The 12,781-nt window shown below is 43.9% G+C and overlaps 1 protein-coding gene across 1 annotated transcript; it reads right to left on the bottom strand.

Moving 5' to 3' along the window:
• Positions 1-1,923: 1,923 nt before the first annotated feature.
• Positions 1,924-9,131, bottom strand: GPR75 (G protein-coupled receptor 75). The gene has a single exon (XM_033838564.2). It carries the CDS (start codon positions 7,417-7,419, stop codon positions 5,797-5,799), a length of 1,623 nt encoding a protein of 540 aa, XP_033694455.1. The 5' UTR covers positions 7,420-9,131; the 3' UTR covers positions 1,924-5,796.
• Positions 9,132-12,781: the final 3,650 nt, after the last annotated feature.

The following is a 12,781-nucleotide window of genomic DNA, read 5'->3' as shown; positions in this document are numbered from 1 at the left end:
TTAATCTGCTTTTGCCTCTTAATTTTTACATCAGTTTATCTTATGTTTATCTATTCCAAGCAGCAAATTTTGCATATCTTTTTTTTTTTGGCGGCGCTGTGCAGCTTGTAGGATCCTAGTTCCCCAACAAGGGACTGAACCTGGGTCTTTGGCAATGAAAGTGCAGTCCCAACCACTGGACTGACAGGGAATTCCCTGCATATCATTTTAAAAAAATAGTTAGTTAGTTAGTTGCACCAGTTCTTAATTGCAGCAGGTGGGCTCCTTTATTGAAACTTGTGGGCTCCTTAGTTGTGGCATGCAAACTCTTAGTTGAAGCATGTGAACTCTTAGTTTCGGCATGCATGTGGGATCTAGTTCCCTGACCAGGGATCAAACCCGGGCCCCCTGCATTGGGAGCACGGAGTGTTAACCACGGGGCCACCAGGTAAGTCCCCTATTTTTTTTTTTTTTGGCGGTACACGGGCCTCTTACTGTTGTGGCCTCTCCCGTTGCGGAGCACAGGCTCTGGACGCACAGGCTCAGCGGCCATGGCTCACAGGCCCAGCCGCTCTGCGGTATGTAGGATCTTCCCAGACCGGGGCACGAACCCGCGTCCCCTGCATCGGCAGGCGGACTCTCAACCACTGCGCCACCAGGGAAGCCCCTTACATATTTTTAATTCAAGGATTTTTGTCTTTTATAAACGACAGTAAGCATTTACATTTATTTTCTTGCTGTTTTAATTTCTGTAATCCTGCTTTATACTCCCTAAATTTTGTTTTCTTAGTATTTCCTTCCCTCCACTATTTTATAAAAGTTATATATTTTCTCAGACTGTGCAATATGCTAGCGGAGGGCAAAGGGATAGGAAGCAGGGAGTAGTGGAAGTTACAAAATACCAACCACAACTTCCTGATCAGAAGCAAGTAAGGCCTATATTGGCAGCCATATTTTCTCCCTTATGAAACATTTCAACCTATTTCTTGTTCTTACCCTGTTTTCTCTGCTACTTTCTATAAGATGTGTTTGTTGGTGGTTATTGGGCTGCACCCCACAGGCCTACAAGGCCTGTGCTTGCCCAGCTTCAAGACTGAAGAAAGAGCCTGGAGTCAGCAACAGAGACATCAGTGTGAGACAGGCTGGGACCTGGGACCCTTTGCTCCAGTGCTGCAACGCTTGCGCCTGGACTAACATCTCCTGGAGCAAGAAAATACTGATACAAAGAAAACTATAAGGGACTAAAAGTAGCTGCTGTCCATGCACAGTTCCGGCAAATTCTAGACAAAAGATACAAAAAGACCAAAAATCCCCAAATGCCACTTCTGATGAGCTGGAAGTAAAAACAGGGTGTCGGGAGCAAAAGCAGGGTACTGCACATGCCCCCAGCACTCAATACCAACAAAGGGGTGGGCAAAACACCTAAGCCACCCCTCTGGCCCGACCCCTGGTCACACCCCTACCCTCAACCCCATATAAGGAACCAGCTCCCTCCACCTTGGGGAGTGAGCAAGGGAACTTGTTACTTGTTTTCGCTACCCTCCTGCTGCAACAGAGGCGCCAATAAAGCCTTGCCTGAATTTCTTGACTGGCCTCTTATCAATTTCTATTGACTGGGGAAGGCCTAGAACCCTGGTATCAAATGGTTTAATGGATGGGGGAGCTTACATGTCTGAAGCAAGGTCCTGGAGCGACAGCCCACTGTGTGTGGTGGACGACGGGCAGGACACGGCAGCAGTCTTCGCTCCCTGTGGGGGGAATTACCAGTTATAGGGGAATTGACATCAGGTGGGCTCATTAGTTACCAGGGAAACCAACAGGGGCATGCCTCTTATCAAGCCTCTCACTGCCCCTTTGATAAGAACAATCACCAGCTGGGGCAAGTTCACAGGAAGGTCAGTCATGTGAACAGGGTGCAGGTGAAGCAGGCACTGGTTGGGCAGGGGATGGACAGAGAACAAGAGAACAGTCATCTTAAGTGGCCTGACCATACAGTGGTAAACTTTACAATTTCATCCTTAGGTTACAGAATATAAAGTTGAGATTTTTGACTGAACCAGAAGAGTAACATTACCGAGGAATAGAATAGTTGATCGGACTTTGCATTTTTCCTCTGGAAGAGAGGAGGCATGTTTTTGTTTAAATGAGAGAAGTTGCATTATTTCAAATGGGAGAGTTGGTGTTCTTTGGAAATATGGCTAAAGGAGCAGCTATAAATGTTGAGCGTCAAAAAGATGGACCATTGTGGATGGAGTGGATTGGAACTCAGTATCTGTTCTGAACCTCCTTTTAGTTTACCTTTTTAGTGTAACTACACTTTCCAGATTCACAGAAACTAGGGTTAAATGTAAATTGGGTTCTGCCAACTAAATGCCTGGTGCCAAATTTCTTTCTGCGGCACTGCTTTGATGTTTAGCATTTGCTTTGGAGGTGTCAAGAGGGTTAGTTGTAGAGGTTGTGGCAGTGCAGCAGCTTCCTGATCTCTCTGGATGTCTACTTCAACAGGTATCCTTGAAGTCCAAGGTCCAAGGAGGCCTCCTCACTCCTTCCCTTCCTGGCTGTAGCGGAAAAAGCATCTCTGCTGGCTAGTCAGACTGGTACTGTTTATTCTGGAATGTTTCCTGCAGACATGTCATCATAGAGCCTTGACCTTTTAATGATTGAGAAGACATCTGATTTCCGATATTCAGTTCTTTTCTGCTTAAATTAATGTTTTCTGATTCTTAAAACCATGATTGATAAACTGAAATACCCAGAATTCCGTATCTTTTTCCAGATTCATTTCATTTTAAAGAAGTTTTTGAAATGGTTAGGAGTTTTCCCGCTGGGTGATAAACTTAGTTTAGTAAATAATTAACCTTTGGAACTAATTATTCTTGATTGTTCTGAGCACAAATGCATGCTACACAATGTGGTCAAACAAGTTATTTGTCTTTTAAGGAAAAGAACACTCTCTGAGTTTCAACACTGCTATTCTCCGATGGTTTTTAAATGATTGACAGGAAAGTAAAAGTATTGCAGTCTGATGTTCAGAAATGTTAGGTTTTTCATTATTTTTATTTTCCAAACATTAGTTTAAAAGAACATTAAAAGCATCAGAAATACAAATCTGACCTAATGGTTAACATCAGAACAATTTGCATCACAGTAAAGCATCAAGAGAAATAATTAATATACCCTGCTAATTAGTCATATTCAACTGAATTCTCATTACTTTTATAAAAGTTCTCATTTTAGCCCTTATGGAAAAGTTATATATGTCTATTTATATCTTTATCTCCATATAGACATAGATATAGATAGACATATATAACTTATGAAGAGACAAGTTACATATATCTATCTCTGTATCTGTATCTACATATATCTACACATAGACATAGATACAGAGATATAAATATACAGGAAGGCTAAGAATCTAGCCTGCTATGTATTTCATGCAAGTTAAGTCAATAATTTCTTGATGAGCATAAAGAGACCGAACACCTCATATGCACATGCTTATTGTCTTTATGCTATGATTTTTACCTCCCAAAGATGGGTCAGATCATCTCAGACTCAGAGGTCACAAAGGAAACCTGTCATTTTTAGTTTTACAAGTAGAAATTACTTTTTAAAAAATCTTTTATTGAGTCACATTTGAAATGCCTGGCCAAAAAAGAGAGTCATACCTTAAAAAGTATGAAATAGCTTCTTGATTGCAATGTTATTACTTATAAAGCTGTTTGGCTTATTGACTTAAATACGAGGTTCTGAATTTAGACCAAAGTTTCATTCCTAATTTGCCACAATTCTTCAAATGATCTTGGGAGAGGATGTTCTATTTCTTAATTCTTTGTTAAAAAGAGGTAATATACGAACCTACCTCATGGAAGTATTAATAAATGAAAATAGTGTTGTATTAAAAATATAAAAGCACAGTTGAAATAGGTCGTAGTGACTTCCAAAAATAGCATTCAATTACCAAAGGAAAAAAAGAAGAGTGTATATTTTATCTTCTGTTATAAAATTTAACAGCAAAAATAAAAGGACGAGAGAGAGAAGGACAGAAGGGAGAGAGTCCTAAAAGGTGAATTTAACAGCAAAATAAAATCCATATCTCATACTTAAGCCTCGGAAATAGAAATGACTGGTTGATCCTGGAAGGTAAGAGTTATTAGATGAGACTGAGCAGAGTTCTAGCTGAGTACCAGCTGTCTTCTCCATGCGTCTCATGACCTCTGTATTTGGGAACAGCATGGGAGAGGATGCTATAAACTGAACACCTTTCATCCAAGGGACAAAGTACCTTCCAATCTGCAATAACTGTTCTTGAATATAACAATTTATAAAGATAGGTTTTGTATCTTGATGCTCATCTTGTCTAGAAGTTATAGTTCCAAAATTGTATTGAGTTCAAATGCCAACAGTATAATGAAAACATTTTTACATAAAAATATAAGTTTACAGTAGTTACGCTAGGAATCACAGAGTATATAATAAAATTAGTTTAAGTGTAGAAATACTTAATCTATTTTGCCTTATTGCCCATTTCCAGTTTAAGATTCATGGGAGAGAAATAACACAATTAGTTTGAAAACAGATCATCTTAAGAATTTTTCTACCATGGTAATATATAAACAAAGACCAAAAAATTTTTCTAAATAGTTACTTAAGATAGTCTTCGTCAGGTTGTTAACAAATCATTCTCACACAGAAGGAAAGCATAGATCGAAACACCCCCATCTCATCCTTATGCCTTCTTGTACATACAAGAGTCTACACACAACAGTCTAGCCTGCTTCCCACATAACAGCACCCTGATGAGATGACCACCGTTAGTGCCTACTACCCCAGGGAGAGCACCCCTCTACTACAGATGCAGTCCTCCTCACTAGGTTTCTTGGGTAAGATCATTCTGAAATAGAATAATTCATTTTTAGCAAGAAAAAACAGACTTCTGCGGTACGCGAGCCTCTCACTGCTGTGGTCTCTCCCATCGCGGAGCACAGGCTCCGGACGCGCAGGCTCAGCGGCCATGGCCCACGGGCCCAACTGCCCCACGGCATGTGGGATCCTCCCGGACCGGGGCACGAACCCGCGTCCCCTGCATCGGCAGGCGGACTCTCAACCACTGCGCCACCAGGGAAGTCCCAGACTTCTTTTTAAAAGAACTATACAGCTACTCAGCTGACACAAAATAATAATGTCTACAATTACAAATGGTAATAATCTTAATACCCTATTCTTAGTTGGCTGTCTTATGAAAAGAAAGTAACTAATGCTCGTGTATTTTTGGTAAAAATAGTTATAGATAATACATTTCTGATTTTCTGCTTTAACAATGTGTTATTTATTCCAGTAAGCCTGCAACCAAAAAAAGTATATTGATCCCAATTCAACACTTCAAAGAGTCAAAATTTATAATTCAGTTAATAAAAATAATGCCTCAGTAAAGATGATACCTTCACGTTCTTTAAAAATTCCAGCTCATACTTACTTCAAAGAACCATAACATTGACTCAAATGACCATAATCAGTTCATTCCCTACTTTAATACAGTAGCATGATCATTCCCTGGCATCTATTTAAAAGTTTAGTACAAAAGATTGGAGCACAGGTCAGGTGTAAAATAATAAACTTTTACATCAACTCTTAAAACGTCAAGAAACTGCAAAGCAAACGAATAGATGCTAATACTTCAGACAAAAGGGAGTCATTAGTGTCAACTGTCTAGGTCTTTAAGTTTTGATGTACCTCTGGTCTCACAGAATTTAAAAAAATCAATTAGTATCAGAAACAAAAACATTTACATAAGATTCTCTAGCCTCCATGACTCTAAACAGAGGGGACTGGAATCTGCCTGGCTGAAGTGCTATCATACTCTTGCATTAAATCATTAGTGGTGTGATAATGCATGGCAATATAGGAACTGGCAAATCCAAAAGAATTTACTGGCTGTAAGTTATGTGGGATGCTCTCTTCCTGGGACGGGCTGCTGTTATAGATACTGTAGTACGGCTCAATCCGAGTGTTGATGGGGGTTGAGCTGCTCTGACCATAGTGTTGATGTCCAGCAGACATCTTGGGACTGACCACACTTTCCTTCGAATGACTTGGGCCACAGGCCTGGTCCACAAATTTCTTCTGGGGCTTTGGAGACAACATGTAGGCAGAGTTTGTTTCATGATGGGAGGATTTGTTTCTGTTGACTTCGAGGTTTCCCTTTCCCATGGCTCGAAGTCGAGTCTTCTGTTTGCAGCAGAAAAAACCCAGGCCTATGTACTGCAGACACCACAGTACTTTCCTTCTCAGCCCTGCACTGTTCCGAGAATATATAAAAGGGTTTAATCCTGACTTGAAAAATACAAGCGTAAAACCAAACAGTTCAAACTGGTAAAGGATGAAGCTCCCATTGCTGGACAGAACCACATGCACCAAGGAGATTCCCAGTGGAAGGCAGCACACCAGGACCGACAGCACAATGATCACACAGGTGACCACCGCCTTGGAATCCTTAGCCGTGGAGAGATTGACAGCCGACACCAGCTGGAGCCGGCTGGCCGCAGGGGTTGCCAGCTGGTTGGGACTCTTGGTGTATCCGTGGGTCTGAACGTGCTGCAGTTTATTGTAATTCTGGTTCCTGTAAAGAGCTGGCATGGTACACTGGATAGGATCTCCACCTCCCTTCACAGGGGCCCCCATGAAAGGCTGTGGTCTGGAAGCATCAACTGTGATCACAGGGGGGCACTTTCTGACTTGAGCATTTTTCCGCAAGGTCTGAGCAATCATGATGTAAGACACAGAGACCACAGCAACACAAAAGGTGAAATCGACCACATAGAGAGACAGGATGGCTTTCCCTTCTCGGGCAATCAGACTGGACATGGGAAGGCAGAGGTGGGACTTGCTGGTTTTCAGGGTGGCCAAGGTGGCGAGTGTGAAACTGGTGGCCCAGAGGAGCAGAGTGAGGAGCAAAGTGCAGAGAAAGGAGGCCGTGCGGTTTGGCTGCTTCCCCAACACCATGCGGAGCCGGTGCAGGGCAATCACCGCCACTGTCTTGAGGGACATGATGATGAAGCCGGAGCTGGTGAGGTGGAAGGTGAAGCAGAAAGCGTCTGGTATGCCGCTGGCTGAACTGAAGAACAACACGAAGGTGAACATGGGGGCCGTCACGCCACAAATGAAAAGGTCACAGAAGGACAGGTTCAGGACCATGAAATCAAAGTTGGTTCTGAATTTCCTGAAGGCCGGATCAAAGAAGGACAAGAAGACAATGAAGTTGCCGTAAGAGCCCAGGCAGAAGATGATTGCGAGCAGAAAGGTACAGCTCACCAAGGTGGCCGTGTGGATGAGGTCCTGGAGGTCTTCCTGGACAGCAGTGCTGTTTTCTCCCTGGGAGTGAGGCACATGTAGCAGGGTAGTGTTGGGAGCATCCTGAGGGAGGTCTGTTGAGTTCATCTTCAGAGAGAGATGACTTCCTTCTGTGTGAAGGGAGTCAGGGCCTCAACTCACAGATGAGCGATATTTGACAAAAGAGGCCCAAGGCAGAAAAGCCTGTGCACAAAAATGCATACCCAGAAACAGAAAGGAATTAATGGAGAAAGAAGAGTGACCTCATGATCTTTTACAAAAGCACTAGACTTTTTCAGCTCTGACCCAGTGCCTAGAAAGCATTTCTCCTTGCAAAGCCCCACACAGGAAAGACACAAAGACCTCAAAATACATTCATCCAGCTGATTTCAGGTTTTATGACACAGTGGTTTTCAAACTAGGTTAAGCATCATCTGGAGAGTGGGTTAAACAAAAAACAGATTCCTGGGCCTCACCCCTTGAGATTGTGATTGAAGGATGGGTGTGCAGATGTTACCTTCGGAAACTCTGCAGTGCCAGACACTGTGAAGACACGAGAACATGATCTCTCCACGAAAGAGATCACAATCTAGTTGGAGGAGATCAACCTATGAAATTGCAGCCAAATGTGGCAAATCAGCTGATGGCAGCACACTGTGGGAGGAAAAGAAGGGGGACATAATCCAGCCCGGGGTGAAGGCTGACAGAGGGTAAAGCAGCTCTCGATAAGGAGGAGCTAGTTGGGTGGAAGGCGAGGGGCAGGGAGTGGGGTCAGACAGGCTGGGAGAAGGCGAGTAGGTCTTTGCAGCAGAAGGACTGAGGCAAGAAACAGCACGTGCTGTGCTTGATGCATAAGCAAGAGGCTACTTTTGAAGTGTATACTGTGGCCTTTTACGTAACTCCCACACATCACTAACAAATCCGACTCCTCTTCCTAGGAAGAATCCTTTATTTTCCGTTATTTATATTTTCTTCTCCCTATTTGTGATTTTTTGGCCAACTCCGCACTCTCCTTTGGAAAAGAACTTTGTGTAGGACTATATTTGAGAGGGAAAAAATGGAAGTAATGAAGGGTGTCAGAATTATATCTGAGATTTACAAGGGGCGAAGCACCACTTTGCAAACTCTATATAAATGTGAGTTGTCATTATCCCAGCAGGAATATCTTCGTGGAGAAGCAGGAGGCATGCACCCATTCATGCATGCATTCACCCAGTTTATATCTACCGTGTGCATACTCTCCTCCAGCTTTACGCTAGGTACCGTGGGTACAAAGATGAATAAGACACAGCCTCTACTTTTAAAGAACAACTTCTTTTTCTTCTTGGTCCTTTACTTTCTTAACATTTTTTTCCATTTTGCAATGAGATTTAAAATACACTCACATAATGTTCTGTTGTCCCAAATCCCAAAGCCTTGTGTGGCCTGGTGCCCATCCCGCTCCCAAAGATGCTTCCAGTGGTACAGCTTAAGTTGTTCCTTGGAGACTGGTGCAATGCTCTTGGCAACCAAAAATAACTTGCTTTAATCCAGTACTTTAGGAATAACCAGTGGTATTGGGGAGGTCCATGGGTGATGTTCAGAATATTTAACCACCAGCTCAAGCTGAGTCCCAGAGGCCTCCAGCTGTCCTAGGATTAACCCTTTAGTTGCTGAATCATGGGGTATAGAGGAAGGGGCCTGGTTAGTGAGGTATTACTGGGGCCTCCAAGCAGGAGCTATGGACCACCCAATACAGAAGTCACCCAGCATTCAATAATATGTACAGCTGTGCCAGTGAGTATCAGACAAATTTCAGTCCTGGGGAGATCCATAAAACTAACTGGTGTCCTTCATGAAGGAAGAAGATAACCTCTTCTACATTCTCAATGGTCAAAAGTACAGATCATAACAATATAATGAATTTCTCCACTGAGAAGTAGGACCAACTTTTCTGTACTTTCCTGATATAAAAGAGATAGAAAAAATAATCCTGACCTTTTGTTTCTTGATGATTAGAATTAAAAAATAATAATAATGGATAGCTTATTATTTTCACTTAAAAGAGTATGTGCCTGTTTCTGAACCCTTTTTGATACCTGTGTAGTGGAAAAAAAAACCTTTTACTGTTAATTTTTTAATTGTTAACTGGAGGATTGGGGTTAACTGATGAAAAAAGAAGTAGAAGAGAAAATCCAATTTGTGGAAGCAAGAAGAGCAGAAAGGTGATACTACTGTTTATAGCAAATTCCCCTGACCCCGAAGAGAGAAGGAGAAATTTGGCTTGGGGAAATTAGAATGATGAAGAGTCTGGAATTAGGATGCTAAGAAAAATATCGAGTAAGTGGGTAATAAAAAAGAAGCGGATGATGGAAGTTATGAAGACCCCAGGCTGGAAGAAATTTGGAAAGGGGAAAATGGAATGATGAGGCACCAACATTAGTCAAAGATAAGAGGCAGAAGGAAAAAAAAAGGATTTGGAGGAGTTGAGGGGCAACTTTCACTTTCTATCCAATTATAATTGCTTCAATAAACTTAAATTTTTTCAATACATTAAAAAATAAAGTAGACTTCTGGGTCAGGAATATAATGATCAGTCCTATCATTAGTATGTTCACTTTACTAAGTGCTTGTGATGTGCCAGGCACTGCTCTCAGTGCTCCACACTATTAATATATTGAATCGTCAAAACAACCCTGAGATAGTATAACTTACCTCTATTTTACAGATGAGGAAACTGAGTCAGAGAAAGAGAGCACCTATCTTAAAGGGGTACAGTATGGATTTGAACCTAAGCAGTTGCTCTCTAAAGGCAGCACTCCACCACCAAGCTAAACAGAATAGCAAAGCAATCAAGGCAGGGAGTCCCAGTCAGAAGACAGTTACAGCAGCTATAATTTACTAGGTGGTTATTATATGCCAGGCACTTCTACTGGAAGCTTTACATAGGTTATCAAACTTTATTTCATTCTCATTATAATCCTGCGAAGTAGGTATTGCAATCCCTTCCCAACTCAAAGTTCCTGGAGCCCAAAATTTGAATACAGACACACACACACACATACTTCCATGTACCTTTTTGGCAAGGTTGAAAAATTATGGTTCTGGTATAAAGTAACTATAAATCATTCTGATTTGGGATAATTAGAAAAAAAAGGAAGGAATCAGAGGCTGGAAAGAGAAAAGGGAGAAAAAGCAGAAGACAGAACAGAAGTAAAGGTTTGGGCAGAGAAACTTTAGAAGCAGTAAGGAAATGGAGGGAAAGTAAACCCAGGTCTTAGGACTAACTTCTGAGACTTTAAGAAAGAGGAGGCTGAGATGACAATTTGGGGAAAAGCTATGATAGAAGAACTATAAAACTCACTTATTTGGGGGAGGGAGGCGGTAAATGAATACCTATCTGCTACTTACTCCTAAATATTAAATAAAGGTTACCAACATTCTTTTCAATGCAAGCATACAAGTTACTCTTTATCTCTGGGACCATAAACAAGTTCTGGAAGAAGATGTAATTAAAGTAATAAAATCAGAGAAATTTTAAGTTGGAACACCAGTCTTAAGAAGAAAACATATTAAGCACAGTAAGAAGGAATGAATTCATATCATATGCATCTTATTACAACTAAGAAAGAGAGAGCCTAAAGTAAGCAAGAAATAATAAGTGAAAATTGTCCAGCAATTTCTCATTAGGATGTGTGTGAAGAGCCTCTTGATAATCTAGTGTGCTGTCTTAATATTTTAGTACATATTAAAACATTTTATATGAGCTTTTACAAGTCAACTCATGACCTGGATTCTTCCAACTCTTGTTTTCTCATTATATCCTCAGTTCCTCGAGGGCAGGCATTCTCAGTCTAACCAACCCTCACAAGAAAACAAGGTTCTGTACTATTATTATTATTATTCCCACTGTATTTGTATTGATCAGGAAAACATCAGGGAAGTTAGATGACTTGTCCAAGGTCACTAAGATTCAAGCCAGATTTATCTGATTTCAGAGGCCATGCTCTTTCTCCCCAGTGGAACTACCTTTCGAAGCCCAGAGCAGCTGATAGGGTCGGGTCTGTCAGTGGATGAGGGAGAGGGGAGGCTGCGGAGCACCTCCAGTGTGAGGATGTTGTGGGAGACTTCTGGGAGGGCACAGCGACCCAGACCAGGGACTTGAGATGGGTAGGGGCTCCCCTGGCTGGGGAAGGTTATGGTAAGGAGGGCCTAGGTCGGTCCAGGGAAGCTTGTAAAAGATGCAGCAGAGGGTTGGTGAGGTGGGGAGGGCTCAGGCAGGGCATGGGCGGCGGGGGAGGGGTTCCACGGGTCCCGCGGAGCCGGGGAACCGACAGGGCAGGCGCGAGATGGTTTCCCCGCAGGCCGCGCCAGGAGCGCCGGTGCACGGCGGCCGGGCCTGGACCTGTGCGGCCGCCTCCTCGCTCACCCGGCGGCTTCTCAGGGCCCGGCCCTCCCGGTCCCCGCGGGGTCGTCCTCCTCCAGGGGCCCGTGGTCTCTCACCTGCCCGGTGGCCGCAGCGCCGCCCCTCCTCCTCCATATCGCAGCTCGGACCCCAGCTCCGCCCGCCGCCCGGGAGGATGCAGGGCTAGAGACATCATCGCCATCGCCGCCGCCTCCGCGCATCCCGGGAGCCGCGGCAAGCCGGGGCGCGGAGGCGCAGTCACGGAGACGCCGAGGGCGCCGCCCCCCACCCCCACGCCGGACACTCGGCTCGGCGCCCCGCCTGCCCCCGCGCCCTCGACGACTCGCGGGCCTCCCGTTGCCCCGGGGCCCGACCGCTCCCGCCGCCCCGACCTCCGTCCTCCGCGCCGCGCGAGGTCTCAGGCGCGTCGTTTTGCCGCTCGGGCAGTGGCGGCTCCCCGAGGCTGTTACGAGCTGACATACCGAGGAAGAGGGGGAGCGGACTAGGTGGAGAGGAGGGCAAAGGTGGGGGCACCGACGGACACAGCGCGACCCATGGGGACCTTGACCCTTAGAGGGTGGAGACCGTGGACAGCGAGGCGTGGCCAGGCTTCACGTCGGTCTTGGCGGGATCTGGGGGCTTCCCAGGCTTCTGGTCGGCCCGCCACCCACCTCTCCCCATTCCTGGCGCTTCCTAGTCCGCCTTCCTAGCTCCACTCTACGCTGTAGCTAATACTTCTCCTAGATTAAACTGGCGTTGTCGTCCAGTTTGGTACTTTGAGACACAGAATCTGTAAATCAAGTCATTGCAACAGACTTTAAATCAAACCAACTATAACGTAATTTTTTCTCCTCTCAGCTCTCTGAAAGTATTAATGAATTTATTGAGGGAACTCAGCAAAGGGCATAACTACTAGGAAACAAATGAAAAGAGCAAAAAAACTACCCATGCAAATGAAATAACCAAGCCAAGAAATCAGCGACGTTACTCAATGCTGTGTTCAATGTAAATCAACTTGAAAAGCAATGGTGCAATGTATGCAGCTAATTTTAGCAAGGACACAAAACAAAAAATTTACCAGCCTCT

The sequence above is a fragment of the Tursiops truncatus genome, chromosome 14 (assembly GCF_011762595.2).
Source record: "Tursiops truncatus isolate mTurTru1 chromosome 14, mTurTru1.mat.Y, whole genome shotgun sequence".
NCBI classification, from domain to species: Eukaryota; Metazoa; Chordata; class Mammalia; order Artiodactyla; family Delphinidae; genus Tursiops; species Tursiops truncatus.
The sequence above is the reverse complement of the archived record's forward strand: the minus strand, read 5'-3'. Positions and strand labels throughout refer to the sequence as shown.

Coding starts and splice junctions, on each gene's coding strand:
- GPR75 (XM_033838564.2), bottom strand. CDS start 7,419: ATGAACTCAACAGACCTCCCTCAGGATGCTCCCAACACTACCCTGCTA.